This window comes from Suricata suricatta, chromosome 1, assembly GCF_006229205.1.
Source record: "Suricata suricatta isolate VVHF042 chromosome 1, meerkat_22Aug2017_6uvM2_HiC, whole genome shotgun sequence".
NCBI classification, from domain to species: Eukaryota; Metazoa; Chordata; class Mammalia; order Carnivora; family Herpestidae; genus Suricata; species Suricata suricatta.
Window position 1 is genome coordinate 62,780,172 of NC_043700.1, and position 21,852 is coordinate 62,802,023.

General features: G+C 35.0%; 1 protein-coding gene across 1 annotated transcript in view; it reads left to right on the plus strand.

Moving 5' to 3' along the window:
- Nucleotides 1–21,174, plus strand: part of FSTL5 (follistatin like 5) — a 711,768-nt gene extending 690,594 nt beyond the window's left edge. Inside the window, exon 16 of the mRNA XM_029939311.1 lies at nt 18,667–21,174. Coding sequence (XP_029795171.1) covers nt 18,667–19,369 — 703 coding nt within the window. The 3' untranslated portion in view covers nt 19,370–21,174. The remainder of the gene's footprint in view (nt 1–18,666) is intronic.
- Nucleotides 21,175–21,852: the final 678 nt, after the last annotated feature.

The following is a 21,852-nucleotide window of genomic DNA, read 5'->3' on the forward strand; positions in this document are numbered from 1 at the left end:
AGATTTAGGTTGTTTTGGTTTTTAGCGTTTTAGGTGAAATTCACATAACACAATATTAAACATTCCTAAATGTCTCATTCATAGTATTAATATATTTAGAATGTTGTGCGACCATCAACTCGAGTTTAAAAATAGTCCAGAGGTGTATGAGTGGCTCAGGCTGTTAAGCGATGAACGCTTGTTTCAGCTCAGGTCAGGATCTCACAGTTCATGAGTTCGAGCCCTGTATCAGGCTCCATGCTGGCAGTAAGGAGCCTGCTTGAGATTCTCTCTCTCCCTCTCTCTCCCACTTGTTCTCTCAAAATAAATAAATAAACTTAATATTCTGAAATATTTTCATCCCCTAGGGGAGAACCTGTACCTAGTAAAAAATCAGTTGCCTTTATCTTATCATCAGAAATGTTAACTATACCCAGATCCTGTCAATAACAGTTCCTTTGTGTTTTGTATCTATTCTTAAATGACTGGTGGCTATATAGAGATATGAAAAAGTCACTTTTAAAAATCCAATGATTGATTGAAAAGTAAGAGAATATCAAATAATTATAATAAATTTAAAATAACTGTAGTAAAAGAAGGAAAACTATGTCATTATGAGCTTTAAATTAATTGGCATTAGTTAAGTATTCAAAAAAGACAGCAACCATTTAATTTCCATCCAAGTGAAACAACACCATCTTTTCAGTTCATTGTTATAAACATTCTAGTTAAATGTATGTTGCTTCTGCCATGTATAAGAATTTCTTGACTTAAAACACTGGTATTCTTAAAACTAATTTATTCTTATAGTGTTCTGGGAATTAACTAGCATAATCACCATTGTACAAACAGAGATAAAACCAATGAAATTATAGTTTTGGGGAAGACTTACAACATAAGTATCAGGCATGCTTTGGTTTTTCTAGTTCTCCTTTCTTCCTCATAAAACTTCACTACTTGTTTCTCTATAGTAGCATTGTGCCAGTTAAAAGAAGTCACCAGGGAAAAGCTACTAAAGCTAATGAGATTAAATTTTCAAGCAGAATGAATGAAGAAGTAGTTATACAAATTCAACTACTTTAGGCTTGTTTGTCTTCATTTCTAGAGTATGTATGCTTAGTTCAATTTCTGAAATAGATATGTCTTTACAGAGATTTGTGATAAATCACATTTATTATTAAATTTTGATGTTTCGTCACCAAAGTGCAATATACTAGATTGAAAATGGAAAACTTTCCAATATTGTTGAAATGAGAGTTAAGACAATTATCAAAGGTGCTCTTTTGAATATAGAAGTTATGCCAATTTGAATATATATAGAGGTTATATAGAGTTATGCCAGTTTGAATTTCAAAGCAGATTTTCAAAGACAGAATCGTTTAAAGAAATATAAAATATAATCTATGATTAGCATTGTGGAATGATGTCTTGAGAGGAGAAAGCTATCCTGTTTCCAATTTTTCCATTCCATTGTTTTCTGCGGCATTTTTCTATCTATTAAAATCAGATGCAAAAACTCAGGGTTGGTGGGTTCAAGGCCCACAGGCTCTGTGCTGACAGCTCAGAGCCTGGAGCCTACATTGGATTCTGTCTCCTCTCCCTGTCCCTCCCCCACTCTCACTTTGTCTCTGTCTCTCAAAAATAAATAAAATTTAAATAAAACTAAGAGTAGGATAAAGTCGAATTATAGCTGCAAATCAAACTTTTAGTTTCATTTTATGATGCAAATTCTTTAACAATATTACATATCATAATACTTCCCATTGATCCTCTGTCTAATATTCAGCTACTATATTCTTATTCGTACTATGAATTTATAGTTCCATTATCTTCTTGTATGATTCAGTACAACTCTCATTTCTATTTACATGTTTTTCATTTAATTTAACATCAAAACATACTCTGGTATTTTCTTCTTTTTTTTTAAGGTTTTTTTTTTTTTTTTTCGAGAGAGAGAGACAGAGCATGAGGGTGGGTGGAGAGGGAGAGAGGGAGACACAAAATCTGAAGCAGGCTCCTGACTCTGAGCTGTCAGCACAGAGCCCAATGCAGGGCTCGAACTCTTTAACCATAAGATCATGACCTGAGCCAAAGTTGGGTGCTTAACTGACTCAACCACCCAGGGGTCCCTACTCTGCTATTTACAGTTTTTTCCCAGTAAGTCTATATTTCTATGCAGATAAGTTTTTACATGGAGGAATTTTTAGTGAAGCATGAAAGCACAGTCTGTTTGTTTTAATTCCAGTATAATTAACATACATTGTTATATTAGTTTCAAGTGTACAATACAGTGATTCAGCACTTCCATATATTACTCAGTGGTCATCAAGATAAGTGCACTTTTAGTCCTCTTTACCCATTTCACCCATACCTGACTTACCATCTTTCTTCTCTATAGTTAAGAGTCTTTTCTTGGTTTGTCTCTTATTTTTTCTTTGTTTTGTTTCTTAAATTTCACATATCAGTGAAATATCATGTGGTATTGTGTTTCTCTGACTGACTTATTTTGGTTAGCATTATACTTTCCAGATCCGTCATGTTGTTGCAAATGGCAATATTTCATTTTTTCTTATGGCTGAAGAATGTATCTTCATATATGTATACACGCACACACACACACACACACACACACACACACGTCTTACTTATCCATTCATCAATCTATGGACACCATATTGTTCCCATAATTTGTTTGCTGTATATAATTCTGTAATAAACATAAGAGTGCATATATCCCTTTGAATTCATGTTTTTGTATTCTTCAGGTAAATACCCAAAAGTGCAATTACTGGATCATATGGTAGTTCTATTTTTAATTTCTTAGGAACCTCTATACTGTCTTATCCAGTGGTTGTACCAGTTTGCATTCCTACCAACAGTGCGTGAAAGTTCCTCTCCTCTATATCCTCACCAATACTTGTTTCTTGAGTTTTTGATTTGAACCATTGCAACAGTTGTGAAGTAATATCTCATTGTAGTTTTTAATTTGTATTTCCCTGATACTGATTGATGTTGAGCATCTTTTCATGTGTCCGTTGACTATCTCTATGTTTTCTTTGGAGAGATGTCTGTTCATTTCTTCTGGCCATTTTTAATCAGATGATTTGTTTTGGATGTTGAGTTGTATAAGTTCTTTATATATTTTGGATACTAACCTTTTCTCAGATATGTCATTTGCAAATATCTTACCTCTCTCAGTAGGTCGTCTTTTAGTTTTGTTGGTTGTTTCCTTTGCTGTACAGGTTTTTATTTTGAGGTAGTCCCAATAGTTTATTTTTGCTTTTGTTTTTCTTATTTCAAGAGACATATCTAGAAGGATGTTGCTATGGCCAACATCAGAGAAATTAGTCTGTGCTCTCTTCTAAGATGGTTATGATTCACATCTCACATTTAGGTCCTTAGTGCATTTTGAGTTTATTTTAGTGTATGGTATACTAAAGTGATCCAATTTCATTCTTTTACATGTAGACGTCCAGTTTCCCAACACTATTTGTTGAAAAGACTCTTTTTCCCATTGCATATTCTTGCCTCTTTTTGTTGAAGGTTAATTGAGTATGTAATTGTGGGTTCACAATCTGCTCATTTATTTAACCACCTAGTAAATGCATATTCAAGATTGAAATGTTGAACAATTATAATGAGCGCTACCTGAGCTTTTTATCCAGACTTAATACATAGTCTTTTATTTCTATTAATATATGGAAATATACTTTTTATAACAAAAGTAGAAGATTCTCATTGAACAACGATTGCAGACTTTAATAAATGAGCTTAATTCAGTCTCGAAACTTGATCAAAGTCAAACTGTGGGCATATTTATCTTCGGTGCATGCATGAGTTTTGTTTATTTTCTTATTAATGGTTTAATCATACCATTCATACAATATTGTGCTTTTGTTGTTATAACTTTACTGAATAAACATTAATCCTAAAGACTGTTTTATATTTTTAACATGTGTTTTCTATTGCATCAAGTGCCTATATCACCATTTACATATTCACTTAAATATGATCTTTTGGGTTGCTTATGTATATTTACTACTATACATAATAATATTATGAGAATATTTATACATAAAACTTTATTCATATTTATTATTGTTCTTTCAAGATAATCAATTAGAAAATGAACTACTACTACAAAGGGTAAACATATGTAAAAGATCCTTAATGCTAATTACTAAATATTTTCTACATGCAATGATACTGTTACTAGCAATAAGAAGTGCCAATTTCTTTGAACACTCTTTACCATTATATATTCCTAATTTGAGAAGTGAAAGTGACGATTAGAGACTAAAATGTCTCTAATTTTCTTTAGTTGAAAAATAATGGGGCTGCATGTTTTGTTTTTGTATTTTGAAATATATATGCCTAATTGAAACCATAAAGAAATTTATATAGTAATAAATACAAGTCTGCTTAGCACTTTTCTCTTTAGAAGATGAGGCATATTCTTGAGTAACCTTTCAGTCCATTTCTTGAAGCATTAAATGCATTAAAATATCAAGTATTCCTTTAAATCCGGTATGCCTTCTTTAAAAATTAACCATTTTGGAGATACCTCTATGTCATGACTAATAACCTATCATTTGTATAGCTCCAATATGAGATTTCATTTTTTTGGTGGTTCATAGTGTATTTAATCATTCCTACACTGTTTGACTTTTAAATTATTTCTAAATTTCTTTATTGCAAGCAGTGTTGCAGTGAATATCCTTGTGAATGTTAGTTTGTGGTCATTTATGAGCATTGATTAAGAAGAGATACTAAAAGGTATTAAAGCAGAGTCATATTTTAATTTAAATTTAATACCAAATTATTCTCCAAACAACCTAAATTAACTATACTTCTACCAATAGTATGTGAGAGAACCTATTTGATCACATCTTTACAAATTTTGGAGTTATAATGTTTATGTTTTTTTTAACACTTATTTTTGAAAAATAGAGATAGACAGAGTATGAGCAGGGAAGTGGCAAAATCTGAAGCAAGCTTTAGGCTCTGAACTATCAGTATAGAGCTGAGCTCAACATAAAGCTTGGGGCTCAAACCCACAAATAATGAGATCATGACCTGAGCCAAAGTCAGATGCTTAATGGACAGAGCCACACAGGCTCTCCATTTAATGTTTTTAAAAGAGAGCAAGAGAGTCAGCAAGGGAGGAGCAGAGAGAGAGGGAGACACAGAATCCTTGCAGATTTCACACTGCCAGTGAAGAGCCTGACTTGGGACTCGAACTCACAAACTGCGAGATCATGACCTCAGCCAAAATCAAGAGTCAGGTACTTAACTGACTGAACCACCCAGCACCCCAGAATCAGTTCTGGATTTAAGCACACTTTATTTTTGTTGCCAAGGGACTGGTAAATATAAATATCACATGGGGGGTAACTTAATTCTCCCCCATTCATGTGAGGAATAACTATTTGTTTGCTAATTTTTCACTTTTTTGATTTTAGTAATTCATTATGTAGTAGAATATTGAATTCTTCTTTTATATTTTGTTCATTTTATGGATTGCATTAATCATTGTTCATTTTAAAAATATCATCACTTGTATTAAGCTTCGCTTCTAGAATTCAAGAATGTAGGGTATTACTTTAAAAGTATTATCTTCCCAAATATTTATATTTAATGCTGCTATAATTCTGTTGTTTAATACTGATCTTTTAATACTATTTTAACATTATTGTAATTTTAACTCTTTCGATTATCTAGGTATTATTTTATGTAGAAAATGAGTTATACATACATTTTTCTTTTGAGATATCTGATTATCTCAACATATAATGTAGCTTTCATCTTTTCTACAGATTTGATAACTATTAGTATTATTATTATATTTTTAACTTTCATATATGACTGCTTCTGAAATATTTATTCTTTTTATCTGTATTCTTATGTATTGCTGAAACACCATTAGATCAACGTCAATTTTGAAATATATATTTTAAAAATAAGAGGAAAGTACTAGCCCCCACAATAATAAAAATGAAGGCTTACATTGGTTAGAAAAAAGTAGATAAAATTATTCATCTCTAAAAAGGATATGACTGAATATAAATAACACTAGACTATTGGCTGAAAACCTAAAATAAAATAATTCAAAATTATAAGGGGCACAGAATTGAATCAGAAGTTAATAACTTTATGCATGTGAACAAAACTAGTCAGGAGATATAATGAAAAAAAGAATCCATTAATATTAGGAAGTAAAAGGTAAAATATATATGAATATACCCAAGGAGAAATTAATTTTAATCAAATAGAAATACATATCATATGATTTTTAAAATGTTAAAACTAGTCAGGAGATATAATGAAAAAAAGAATCCATTAATATTAGGAAGTAAAAGGTAAAATATATATGAATATACCCAAGGAGAAATTAAAATTAATCAAATAGAAATACATATCATATGATTTTTAAAATGTTAAAACTCAACATATAAATTAATAATCCCCTCATATAGCAACATTTAAATTTTTTTTAGTTTATTTATTTATTTTGAGAGATAGAGAAAGAGAGGGTGTGCATGGGGAAGTGGGAGGAAGACAGTAGGGGAGCAAGGGCTAAGAGAGAATCCCAAGCAGGCGACCCTGTCAACATAGAGCCAGAGGCGGGGCTCCAACTCAAGAGAATTGTGAGATCATGACCTGAGCTGAAGTCAGCTGCTTAACCCACTGAGTTCCCCAAGGGCCCCACAAGATACAAGTTTTAATCATGTTCTAACCTAATAAACTGAAAAGTTTACACTCACACACACACACACACACACACACACATACACACACACTCAAAAAGCCAATAAGTTTAAAGAAAAAAATTGTTAGATTCATTCTTCTGGATATTTATACATATTATATAGGCTCTATGAATAAAATAGTTCAAAAAGTGTCTATGAGGAAAGAGAAAGAATGATGAAAGAAATAGAATATTCAGACAAAGATTAAATGGATGTAAGCCAACAAGTGACATTCCAAATCAATGAGAAATGATGGACTATTCAATAAAATAGTGCTAATAGTTAACTATCTTAAGAATAAATTTTAAAAAAAACAGTTGAGGGGTGCCTGAGTGGCTCACATCCATGAGTTTGAGCCCTGCGTGGGGCTCTGTGATGACAGCTCAGAGCCTAGCGCTTGAAGTCTCCCTCTCTCTCTCTGCCCCTCCTATGCCTTTGCGCGTGCGCTCTCTCTCTCTCTCTCTCTCTTTCTCTCTCAAAAATAACTAAATATTAAAAAATTTAAAGAAAAAGAACTTAAAAAATTGAGTCATTACCTTATATGATATTGTTAGGATAATGATCTCCAGCGAACCTGATCAATCCCAGTATCAATGCTTTTGGTCAGTCCCCTTGCACATGACCCCTATGCATGTTACCTCTTTATGTCCAAGAACATAAGCAAACACAAGGGAAGCAACGACTTGACAGGAGCTTTTCCTTTTAGAATGTTGCAGTCACCTTTGATGGAAGTCTTGTGAACATCCTTGAAGGATAGAAAACCACATGGAGAGAGGAAGACTCACCCATCTCAGGCTTTCTTGCTAAGCTCAGCCACCAACCAACCCACCAGTTTAAGGAAGCCACATGAGCACATGTATTATTAAGGAAATGATTCAGTAAAATATGGTGGATCTTACTATACATTTCCAGTGAGTGACTATAAAGCAGCATAGTAAATATGCACAGAGCGACTTGAATGTATCTTTAAAATGTAGTGTTGAAAGAACAAAACACACCATATGGGATATATACCACATTGTCATTTATATAAATAAAAAATGCAAGCAAAATCCTCCCTTTTCCCTTACTCTTATATACCTAAGAACATATATATTTAAAAAATTTTTAAACATTACCAACTACAGGTAAATTTCTAAACATATTTTATAAACTCTTAGCCCATTAAACACAAATTACTCATGCAGCTTTACCTAAAGAAAATGTAAAAGTAATGGGAAAATAATAATACAACCACTGATATTAATCATATGCATAACTTGTACAACAGATTCCTAACTTAGTTCTGCTAATTTAACAAAGTACCATGCACTGGGTAGCTTAAACAACAGAAGTTTATTTCTCACAGTTCCAGAGGTTGGGAAGTCAGATATCAGGCTGCCAACACATTTGAGTTCTGGTGGGAGCCCTCTTCCTCTTCCTCTTCCACAGCTGCCTTAAGCTGTGTCCGCCCATGGCTGACTGTGAGAGAGATCATATCTCCATGTCTTTTCTCTTAAGGGCATCATTCCTCTTCAGGAGGGCTCTACCCTCAGGACCTAATTTCCTCCCCAAAGTTCCACCTCCAAATAATATCACATTGGCCGGCAGGGGGGAGGGGGGAGGCACTTGGGTGGCTCGGTCCATTGAGCATCCAGCTTCTGCTCAGGTCATGATCTCACTGTCCGTGGGTTCGAGCACCACATTGGGCTCTGTGCTGACGGGTAGCTTAGAGCCTGGACCCTGCTTGGGATTCCATGTCTCCCTCTCTCTCTGACCCTCCCCTGCTAGTGCTCCTGCCTTCCACATAAGCATTTGAGGTGTGGGGGGAACCCAAATCAGTCATAGCATTCCACCCCTGGTTCCTCAAATTCATCTTTCTCACATACAAAATGCATGCATTCTATTCCAATAATCCCAAAGGTCTTAACTTGTTCCAGCATTAATTCTAAAGTCTCAAGTCCAAAGTCTTAACTAAATGTCATCTAAATTAGATATGGGAACAACTTTGATTCACACTGAGGTAAAATTGTTCTCTAGCTGTGAACTTATGAAATCAAACATGTTATGTGCTTCCAAAATAAAATGTTGAGGCTGGAGTAAGATAGATATTTCACTCCATACGGGAGAAATAAGAGAGAAGAAAGTGGTAATGAGTCCCAAACAAGTCTAAAATTTAGGAAAGCAAAACTCCCTGAGATTTTAAGGTTTGAGAATAACCCAATTTGATGTGATGTTTGGCTTTCAGACTCACTGCAATGGTGGCCATGTCCCTACAGCTCTGTAGGGTGAGGCCCCAAGCCTCTGAGTGATGTTTCATCTATTTCAAACTGAAACTGTAGCCCTGATGATCACTGACTCACCTTGGAGCCATTTCTTTTTCCTTTATCTTGAAGAATAATGCATGTTCACAGATAAAGAGCTGTGTGGGCTCATCCCATAAAATTCAGGACATCCAACAGCCTTCTTTCATTCCATCCTGTCTCCCTCCCCTTCAGCTCACACCGGCAGTCTCCCTGCTGCGGTGGCTGAGTAGTTCTGTGGTTCACACCATGCTAATTTCCTTATCAAGTGGCTGGTCTTCCACACCCTCAATGCTCTTTTCTGAACAAGCATTCTCTCTCTCTCTCTATTTTTTTTTTTGGTATTATAGATAAGCTAAAATTTTTCCAAAATTTTATTTATGTTTTGGGTCCTTTTTGCTTAACAGTTCTTCCTTTAATTCATTTCTTTCTGTTCTCATTTTACCGTAAGTATCAGGAGAAACCAAATCTTTTCAACACTTGGTTTATAAATCTCAGCTGAATATCCAATTTCATCATTCTCAAGTTCTACTTTCCACAAAACACTAGAACACAACCACAGTTAAACTAAATTCTCTGTCACTTTACAGTAAGGAAATGCCTTTCTCCCAGTTTCCAATAACATGTCCCTCCTTACCGTCTAAAACCTCATCAGGGTGGCCTTTACCATCCACATTTCTCCATTCTGTTTATGATTGCTTATGTATTCTCTAAGAAGATGAAGGCTTTCTCTCCAGCCCTCCTCTTTTATTCCTGAGCCCTCACCAGGAATGCCTTTAGTGGACCTTACACAGCAGTATTTTTCCAGCATGCATGTCAGAACTCTATGCCCTATCCAATGCCAGCGCTTCAGCCACATTTCAAGAAATTTGTTGTAGCAACACCTCTCTGCTACTAGTTTTGCTTTAGTCAGTTCAGGCTTCTTTAACAAAATATCAGAGATTGGCTGGCTTAAACAACAGAAATTTATTTATCACAGATCTGGAAGCTAGGAAGTCAGAGTTTAGGATAGCAACATATATGGGTTCTGGGGAGAGCCCTCTTCCTAGTTTGCAGACTGCCATTGGCATGCTGTGTGTGTGTTTTTTTTTTTTATTTAATAAAGTTTTATTTTCCAAACTGTACAGTTGGTGGGACCTGTTCCTGCATCTTCACCAGCAGCTGGAGCGTCTCCACCCTTGGTGTTTCTGGTGTAAATTACTTGGGCTCTGTGCTTTGAAACCAGTTTACTAAGGCCTTTACTAAGCAGCTCCTGAAGGGCCGCCCTGGCCAGGGAGCCTCGAATCTTCAGTCTCTCAGAAACGACCGCTGGCAGGGATAGCGAGAAATCATCTCTCTTAGGACTCTTTTTGTAAGGACACAAATCTAATCCATGAAGGCTCACCCTCATAACCTAATTTCTTCCAAAAGTCCTCACCTCCCAAAACAATGGGGATCAGCGCTTCCATACATGAATTTGGTGGGGTGGGAGGAACACAGACACTTAGTACACAACAATTATTAAAAATATTTTACCAGTAATGAAAGGTAAGAGGCATTTTCTAAATATTTACCAGAAGTAAGAAAGAACTATCTAAAGAAGCGTTTTGTTCAGGTGGAAGACAAATCAAGACTGTTCCTTCTCCCCAGAGCCTGAGTGGCTCAGTCAGTTAAACATCTGAATCTTTAGCCTCTGATCTCTGCTGTGGTCTTGAGATTTAGTCTAGCATCCAGCGCCAGGCTGAGCATGGAGCCTGCTTGGGATTCTCTGTCTTCCTCTCTCTCTGCCCCCTCCTCTGTCTCTGTGTCTCTCTCAAAATAAATTAATAGACCTAAAAAAAAAAATGTTTCTTCTTCCAGCTTGAAAAGCTAAACATTTTTTCTTTATCAATTGTCAAAAGATTTCAATTAGAAACTAAATATAGAGGCATCTGGGTGCTCATTTGTTGGTGTCTGACTTCAGCTTAGGTCATGATCTCACAGTTCATGTGTTCGAGCCCTGCATTGGGCTCTGTGCTGACAGCTCAGAGCCTGAATCCTGCTTCAGATTCTGGGTCTCCCTCTCTTTCTGCTCCTTCCCCACTCGTGCCCTCACACTCTCTCTCTCAAAAATAAATAAACATTTTAAAAAAGGAGACTAAATGTATATGACACAATCCTCACTGGATGTAGCTCTGTATATGCACTAGAATTCATTTATTTCAAGTCTCTTTGGGCAAGGAAGTCTGTGGCTGCTGTTTTGCATTTCTATCCCCCAGGTACACACTCCATCCTTCACTATCTTGCTTTCTATTCCAGAAGGCTAGATAATATAGCTTACGGTTGGTTTGGCCAATGAAAAGCCTAACCGGAGATTGAATGAAGAAGAAACATAAGACCAGAATATAGAATCCACCCTACCCTCCCCCTCCCTATTCCCTTGCTCCTCCCACCCCATGTCTGCTGTTTAGTAGCTAATCAGCTGTTTTTTTTAGATCAAAGGTGACAGATTCTCACAAGACGCACCTCTCTACATAACTGCTTCTTTCCGAGATACAGTAGTGACAACAGCCTTATTATTACTATCCCCATATTACTGCACTGTCCCTTGTGACCAATTTCTACTTCACTGTAAACAGACTCTTTATTGCACCCTCCTTGATTTATTCTAATTGAAATTTATTCCTTTCCTTCTGGGATCCAGACTCACATAAACTTTCTCTTCAAGTGAAAGCCTACCATAACAGAAGTGTAAATTAGTAGCTGAAACAGGATATAACTATATCCATCCCTTCTCTCATCTTTGAAGAGAGCTCCCTAAACACTTTTTGAAAGTCAGGGCATACAATTATAAGCACCCCACTGCTTGACTATAATTACCTTAAGGATAGGAATCACTTATTTCCTCTCCATTTCCTTTATGAGGTTGTACAAAGTGTACTGAACATAGCAGGTTGTGAATGATATTGGATTTGGTCACATAGTCTCTAGAACTCAACTCATGACAGACCTAGTTTCTACTGAAATTTTTTCTCACCCATTATTTCTTTCTTGCAGGATTGCAATGAAAACTTCAGTAGTATTTTTTTATTAATAGATTTTTCTCTTGTTTTTGTTTTACCTTCCCTCTGAATTTCTACCTCTATATTTGCAAATTATTTCTTTCATCTAATTACTAACTCCATTTCTACTCTGACATCCCTGCTTCTTTTGTCAAGTCCTGCATAAAATACATCCTAATCAGAAAAATGGGTAAGATCCAAGGGGCTCCTGTTTCCAAATTTTCATGGTTTTCCAAAACCAAGTTAAGAAGAGCAACTAATCTTTTAAGATGCCATCTAAAAGCACAGGTGTCAGAGTGTTTTCTTGTTTTTGTTTTTTGTTTTATTTGTTTTGTTTTATTTTTCCTCTAAGCTTTCAGGCTCTTCAAAAGGAGGTGGAGGAATCTGGTTTTTGAAATATGGTCTGTTGTATATATGGTGTGCACAGAATTCCTAAGAAATATTTTATTTATTTATTTATTTATTTATTTTATGTTTTGGCCACTGGAAGTGATAGACCTTTAGGCGCTGTATTACTTCTGTCAAGCAATTAGGAATCTTGAATATTCTATAATTAAATTATGCATTTATGCTTTGATCTGGCCTAGAAGAATCAAACTTCCTACAGATCAGATCAATAGGATACCAGAGAGGAAGAAAATAGGGAATTTAGTATTCAGAAACACATTCTACTTTTTAAAGGAAAAACTTCTAAACATGAAAGTAGGAGAAGTAATGTTAAAATCTTTAATATAGAATTTCTATAATATACTTATAAAAGGGAAGCAGGAGGCATCCTGTGGTTCATTTTAGCTTTTCCAACTCGTGTTTTGAAAACAGAAAACTTCAAAGTAGCATCATTTCTCAAACACATCTAAGCATCAGGTCTATTCAGAAACTGTCCTTGCTCTAGTTATAAATCTTTACTAAATGTGTCAATTCTATTTCTCTGTGCTTCCCATCTCCTGGATATGAATGTGACCACTTTATGAACAGGTATGTTTTACTGAGCTATTTATGTGAAGTTCAGATAAAAACTAAATCCTCTGGTACTTGAATAGGAACAGCATTCAATCTTTTCATACAAGGGTCAGCCTGGGATAATAGAAAACAACTAAATATAAACGAATTCATAAACTAGTAAATGATGGCTCATGTCAGATTTATGCTTTGCGTCCATGAAAACTCCGTCAGCCGTAACAAACACAATGGAAGATGTCATTTCAACAGCACATTGTATGTGTGAGTTTATATATTAATTACATGGAGAGGAGGTTATAATTTTTATTTCTTATTATCTGTTAAGCATCTCTTACCTTTCAATTGGAAAAAACAAGATACTTATTATCTAATTAGAAAAACAAGGTAATTAATAATCCTGCCCATTACTATTATGAAACACTAATTATGTTTTGGATGTTTTGTCTCAATACTACTAATTCCTAGGGCTGTTGAAATCACTCTGTTCTGGAGTTTTATTTCAATGAACATGGTTTCTGTTACTGAGACATCAGTCATAGACATCAGTGCTGTTTTTATAACAGCGTAGAGTGTCTATCTAATCTGATGTATTTGGACATCATTCTGTACTGATGACTTCCTCTTTGCATTCGTCGATATACATAGACATACTTGTTTTAAAGACTAGGGAGGCATAGATGATAAGGTATGAGGAAACAAGTCATGTAAAAATGGAGAGGGACACTTCCCAGCTGGTAATATGGTGGGTGATCTCACTGGTTAAATACTAAAACTCAGCACTAAGGGGAGCTGTGCAGGTGAGAATCTATGAGGACTCTGGGGAAAAGGTGGTATTATATTAAGACTCAGGAGATAATATAATTGTTATTCTGCAAATCTTATAAATTTCTTTCACTCCAAGCTTTGGACTGTTAACATTCTTGGCACCAACCATGAAAAGTACTACAGGTTATTAATCATGATCATGAAGTTCCTTCAGTAGTATCTCAGAAAGCCGACTAGGGGCAGAATAACATGGCACATCATACGGTGGGACAATAGTTGGAAAATTGCTCTTTGAGATTCTGTGTGATCAGACCCATCTGAGACCTGAGTGAAACAAATCAAACATGACTCAAATGTGAAAAATGCAGCCTGTCTTGTGGGATGGGAAGGTCTTTGAGTGGCTCTTTATGAAGCTTCATGATATTTCAGCCATGGTTTCCTCTATTTGTTCTTTCTTCCCTCTGCCAAATACTTCCCTTGCAAGGCTCTTGCATTGCCATGATATAAACTCTGACTGCGCTCTCTGGGACTTTAGACACTCATGTCCTAAAATTGGCCTTAAGATTTTCTTTACTTTTAGTGAAAATTCTTGAGTAAGACAGGTATCTGTTTCAAATCTGTCATCTATGCAGACATCGAGATCACCCAGCACACCATGGCTCACCGCTCCAGGCCCTCACTGAGAACTGAAGCAGCTACCATGGGGAGGGGAAGGGGGAAAGAGAGTAGGGGAGAGAGAGGGATGCAAAACATGAGAGATGATTGAGTACTGAAGAGGAACCCAGGGTTGAAGGGGGAGGGGGAGTGGAAGGGAGGTGGTGGTGATGGAGGAGGGCCCTTGTGGGGAAGAACACTGGGTGTTGTATGGAAACCAATTTGAAAATAAACTATTAAAAAAAGAGAGAGAGAGAACTGAAGCAGCACCTCCAAGCAAAGGAGTAAGCTAGACTGCTTTTGTTCCTAACAATGTGGGAGACTTGATGATTGGGTGAGGTATGTACCAGCCATAGATCCTGTTGGCACAAGTGAGAGCAAGAATAAAAATGTGAATTTCAGTGTGATCTCTGCTGCATTCACAAATAGAAAACTCTTGCCACATTTGAGTAACATGGCATGCTTATTTTAAAAACTGGGAAGACTGGGGTGCCTGGGTATGTGTCAGTTAAGTATCTGACTCTTCATTTTGGCTCAGGTCATGATCTCATAGTTTGTGAGATCTCTCTCTCCCCACCCCTTGCCCCTTCCCCACTTCTCTCTCTCTCTCTCTCTCTCTCTCTCTCTCTCTCTCTCTCTCCTTCTCTCTCTTAAAACAAATTAAAAAAAAATATCCTTAAATACTGGCTACACAGAAAAATCAATAATTTGTTTTTGTTTTTCCCATTTATGAATTATAATAATCTGTTGCCCAATAGGAAATATCCTATTTGATTGATACTGGGGAAATGATGATGCAGTATAAAGCATCAGCAAGTTCTATTTATTGATAACGTACTGTTTGCCTGGTAAAAAACGCACATCTCACTTTTATCCTCAAAGCAAGGTAGTGTTTTTATCCTCTTTCTTCTAATGAAAACATTGAAACCTGTGGCAGTCGAGGATTTTACATAAAGTCACCTATGTATTACCTTGAAAAAACTCGATCATGAACCTGAAAACCTTTATGGCATCCAAAACAAGTTCTCTTGTATGAACCAGTTCAGGACCTCACCTTAAAGAAAAAAGCAGTAATTAAAGTTGAACTTTTAAAACATCTCTCTAATGAGCTAAATTGACTACACTCCCCAAAAAATTTGGGAAAGAAAATATGGCTCTACTTCTCATGCATTCCAACAACAAATCCACACATGCCGTGCTGGGAGGTCACACTTTCTTAGCTTTATTAATTTCCTCTTAAAAGAAGTGATTCTGAGAGTGAATTTTAACTCTCATTTCTTACAGTCTGGAATTTCCTATACATATTCTCACAAATATTAGACAAACTCTGTTAGGCCTGGTACTGTGCAGGATTTTATTATACTGAACAGGCATGGAAGTGGAGAGCCTCGTAAATATTAATCACAGACTAATGAACAGAGGGAAATTTTTGAATATCAATCTGTACTAGAGGGAAATTTTGAATTAGAGACACCACTTCTTTCCCAATAAATCAGTAGTGAAAAATTGAAAGCATTCTCATGCATCTGCTTATTTAGCTAGATCTTTAGTCCTAAAGGAGCATGCAGCATGGATGCCAAAAGAGATGTAATTTTATCACCCCACATGGAGCTTTTGAATTTTTAACCGGACCATTTTTTTAAATTTTAATTACCTCCAAAAGAGGCTGGATTGTATCACAGAAAACTTGAGTGCATTCTTTAGTGGTAGAGTTAAAATAGTTCCTGAGTAGTTAGAGCTTGTCTCATTCCTCCTCATTAGCATTCCAAAACCGTTGCCCAAAGGGACTGCAGGACTCAAGGTTAAGAGGGGAGCTGAAATGCCAAAACTTGATTGGCTTATTGCTTTTATTAAACGTGCATGTTACTGCTTTTGTCTCTGGGCACATGTACAACATATAACATAAAAAATGACAATGTATTCCTAATGTATTCAAAATTTCATAAATAATAGCATATACAATCATATACATGCTTGCATATCCTTAATGATTACCCATTAATGGAAAAATATCCCTTTACAATAATCAAAGTTAACTATTTATTAAAACAAGTAGGAGAATGGAGAGTGTTATCTAGGATTTTACGGTGGGTGTTTTAGAAGTTGACAATAAACAGGACTCAGTTTTCAGGGTTTTTTTAAATTCTTTAATATTCAGATAATATGTAAGAGCTTTGCTAGGTTATTAATATTTTAATGGAAACACTAAGAAGTGGTTTTTAATAATATGAATGCTTCTTCATATTGTTATAATTAAAACTAAACTTTATCCTAAATAGGCATGGTATGAGTTGTGTTTACTGAAATAACACAAACATAGTTTTTGAGGACAAAGCAAAGAGGAGGGTCCAGGAAATAAGCCAGAAATGGCGAATGCCATTCTGAAATACACCAGAAATTTATTTTCAAAATGATTACTTTATTCCGTCTCATATAAATAGAAAAAGTGGTAATTACTAAATAAGTCATAGTACAGCAGAATGCTATAATTAAACATTAATTACTAAGTTGTCAACTTTTATTACTCAGATTTTTAGACTCATTAAAAGTAGGGAGAGATATGTTGATCTACAATATATTCCTGGCACCTTGTATTCAGTAGATGTTCAATAAATATTTAAAACTTTTTTTTAAAAGTACTAGGTATACATTGCAGTTTTTCTTTTGTATAAATGGAGTTGTAATCTCTCTAAAGACAAATAGTCTCTTCACAAATGTTCAAATATAGCTAAAATTAAACATGGTTTCCCAACTATATATAATATGAGAACATAGAAGCAGTTACAACTTTACATCCATTTCGGTCAATTATGTGTGCTTATACACTTGGTGCTTTCTATAATTACAACACTGGACTTATTTTTTGAGAACATGAATTCATCTTATCTTCTCTAAGATATTAAAGATGAGTTTATTTATATTTTTGAGGTTGCCATGTGCTTATATCTGAAATTTGAAGGAAGTATTACCCCAAATGCATAATATTTATGTATTATGTGTGGAAATGGTCATTTTTACATAAATAAAACTTTGTGTAAGAATTAGCATATTGAAATGAAGGCCGCAGGTGACAGTAACATGACTGGTTATCATCAAAGGTTTTTGTTTGTTTTACATTGTCACAAGTCATCTTATTTTTATTTTTTTCATTCATGAGCACATTCAATGTGGTAATAGATGCCTGGTTTTTATATTTATGAGCTTTTGAAAATACTAGGATGTGTTTTAATCAATATTAGTAATGAAAAGTACAGTCTTTCAAAATTTTATTGGCCAGTATCCATTTTGGATATAACTTTGTATAGTAGTCCCCATCTCATTTTACCTTAATTTAACATACTTATTTTTGATAAGAACCCACTGGTCTTATGGATCTTGATTTCAAAATGTATTTAGATTTGTCACAGGGACTTAAAATAATTTATAGCTAGTATTCCAATCAAATGCTTTGAAACATACTGAAGTAATTAAAGAGGGCACCAAATCAAATAAGAAATATTTACTTTTAACGAAAACATTGTAGATCTTTAAGGTTCATCATTGTTCAGTATAAGATAACTCAGGTGTACCCCTGGAAACAATAACAATTTAACTATGGCAAGGTTGAAAAATGTAACTTGTATGTAAAACTTAAAATAAGTGTTAAAATTATAAAAGTAGTTAATCAAAGTAATCTTAAAATCTAATAAATAGAAGTTTAATAGTTTTTTAGCAAAAAAAAGAAAATCTGCATTTATTAAGGTATTCTTGTAAAAGCTTATTAAAATGAGGAGTAGTGGATAGTTGTCTTGATGAGCGTCACATGTTTCTGATGGTCATGAGACAAGAAGGAAATGAAGTGAGTGAAATAGCCATATAATCAGATATTTTATTCTTGCTGACTTTAGTAGCAGTAAACCAAGCTCATTCAATATCAGGATTAGAGACACACACGATGATATTTACTTTTTTCCCCTGTATGGTAAAAGTAAAATTTGTTGTTCCAATTAACTAGATATATTGCTTTTAATTATTTTGTTTACTACACCATGAGTTACAATTGTTTGGCTGTAATGAAGGAGTGACTTAGCGAAAGGAGGAGGGTGGCAAAATTTAAAAGTTTAATTCTAAAACGATCGTGACACAAACTGCTGTATAGCCTGACAATTAATGTGTGAACTTGCGATGGCCTTCCCACCTGCTTATGGTACATTGGTACATTTTCACATGGGAACCCCAATGTGGTTTCCTGTCTAACTTTGGTTTTCATCTTTTCAGGTTTGGATTTATTCTTCACAAAGATGAAGCTGCACTACAAAAAATTGATCTTGAAACCATGTCATACATCAAGACAATCAACCTGATGGACTATAAGTGCATTCCTCGATCACTGGCATATACGCACTTGGGAGGATACTACTTTGTCGGCTGCAGACCTGACAGCACTGGGGCGATTCCACCGCAGCTTATGGTGGACAGTGTAACCGACTCAGTCATTGGATTCAATAGCGATGTGACAGGCACTCCATATGTCTCTCCAGATGGGCACTATCTTGTCAGCATTAATGACGTGAGAGGTCTTGTAAGGGTCCAATACATTACCATCCGAGGAGAAATACAGGAGGCTTTTGATATTCACACAAATCTGCACATATCTGATTTGGCATTTCAGCCATCCTTTACCGAAGCCCACCAATACAACATCTATGGTAGTTCAAGCACACAAACTGATGTGCTCTTTGTGGAGCTCTCCTCTGGGAAGGTTAAGATGATAAAGAGTCTTAAGGAACCACTCAAGGCAGAAGAATGGCCTTGGAACCAGAAGAACAGGCAAATCCAGGACAGTGGCTTGTTTGGTCAATACCTGATGACACCTTCCAAGAACTCTCTCTTTATACTAGATGGACGACTCAATAAGTTAAACTGTGAGATCACTGAAGTTGAGAAAGGAAATACAGTGATTTGGGTTGGAGATGCCTAGGAGCCCTATTAGATAATTGTTGAATGAAGAGTTTTCCAGTACACTGCACTTAATCCATTGTTTAAATTACAGCTTAACTTTTCAAGATTACACCCTAGTCAAACATAAGTTACTTGGTTGACCCAAATGAAACAGATTTTTTTTGCAAAGATGAACACAATTAGTAATATTTGCTAACTTGAAATATTTAACCTAGAAACTACATCAATCACAAGCATCAAATCTATAATTACATTAAAGTCAACAAAATAGAAATTTAAATAATTAAAAAAATAACAACTGCAGGGAATTTCAGATGACTTTAAGCATTTCATTTTGGGGGTGCTTTATCTATTCTTTTTTCTCTGTCTTTTGGTATGCTTAAACTAGAAATAAAAAGGTATTGTGGAACCTTGAAATTCTTACTTCAAAATATTCTGTCCCATCCACTGTTTATAATCTTTTGTGCCTTGAAGGGAATGTCACAAGAGGAAAAGGTAGGCTGAAAGCTGCATACTAAACACCCTCATAACTAGAAATCTTTTGTCATTAAAAGAGAAAAGTTTAACATCTTTTACACCCAATCCTGTCTCCAGCATTGGTTTAAACCTCAATGAAATATAATTTGAAGGCATACATTGGCCTTAGTTGAACATCAGTGACAAAGTCTATTTAAATACTTAATATATAGTCTGCAGCATGCTATGGAAAATGAGGAGGAAAGGAGGAAAATAATTATGGGAAAATGGTTGCAATGTATTCTCTACTCATTTTGCTTCTGATCATTAGAGTGCATTGTGTTTTTAATGCAAGTTTGTCTGGGATGTCTACTGCTTACAAATGTTTATTATTAACAGAATCAATTTCTTTCTTTTCATGTAGTCCAGTGTTGAATCAACAGGAACTTTCAGGTTTTTTTTTTTTTAAAGAAAGTACCATTTGTGTCTGCTTAGAATAAACCTCACAAAGGAAATTAACACCAGGGAGAAAATACTGGCTAGAGAACTGAGGAATATTAGTCATTTAGGAGAATTAGGAGTAGATAGCTCCACAGTGGTGAGTAAAGGCATACTTCACTATTGCCTTGGCAATTTAAATATAACTCATCAAAGAACTTCAATCCTTAAGAACTTTCCTAAATGGCTTCTGCTTAACTCCTACATAACTTAAATGACCCTCTCATTAACTGTGTGCTATGGTTTGAAACCTAACTAATCCTTTTATTTGAGAAACTATATAGAAGTAAAAATTATTGTTTCCTTTTTTTAAGGGCAAATAAAAGGCCAGTAGAAGTGGATTAAAACTAGAGAGTGGGTTTATTGAAATAAGCAGATAATTATCTAGGCTTAAAGTAATAGCTTACATGTTTGGAGAATCTTTTTCCTTATTTTTTTTTTTTCTGTTGCTAAAAATGCTAATGGGCTGTTGAAATGACCTCCGTTTACTGAAGGTAATCCAATAAGGTCTTTTTTAAATACAAATTTTACTCAAGTTTAAATTGTATAAAACTGCTTAGAAACCTGAAATTTTATAGTGTGTAATATCTTATGTAAATATAGCATCTTAGGCTGTGTGAATACAGTAGATTTCTTCTTAGCTTAAGGAAGCATTATGGGAGGTAGATTTAATAAACAACAAAAATCAGCTTATGTTTCTACCTATTTTCCTTTATAGCGATGTTCTCCCTTGTGGACATGAACATATAAAGTGTCTAATGATTTCATGTAAGTCTGTCTCACACGTCCTTCTTGAGTAGCTTACACCATGTGGATGCCCTGTCTGTAGACATTGCTTGATAAAAGGAGAATAAACCGCTTAAATTTTAACACTTGGGAGTTCAGTCAATGTTTTAGCGTGCATATCAGTTTTTTGTTTTGTTTTTCATCCGTGTGCTTCAAACAGAGCCTGGTGATCTGCATGAATTTGAAAATTGATGGAATGAGGTAGAGGGCAAGGAAAGTGAGAGCAATCAAAAAAAGGTGACTTAGTTTCTTTTTATAGAAAATGTAAGTTGTACGGTTAATAGCAATCTCAGCGATAAGGTGGGTATGTGTAAACACTGAACATTTAGAAAAAATCAGGATAAAAATATGAGATAACGTCACTAAAAAATAACACCACCACCAACAAAACTATCAAATGATATATTTGTAATAAACAGTAAAAAGTGAAGTGATAGCAGTGAAGGGCACTGGAAGGAGAAAAGGTGTGAAACAAAGAATGGGAATAGGATATGGGAGGTCCTTGACTGAAACTGATTAAAAGTAAATGTTTTACGTAAAGAAGGTGATATTCACAAGGCAAGAAAAGTAGGTTATGGTCAGATTTGGGAGGGAGGGGGGATGAAGAATGAAACCAATGTAGAGGTTTGGACCTAATCCAGACAATGGGGATTCAATAATTTTTGAAAAAAGCAATGGCAGTGAAAACAGTACTTTTAGAATTTATTATTTTTAATTTTTAATTGTATTTATTTATTTTGAGACAGAGAATTCCAAGCAGAC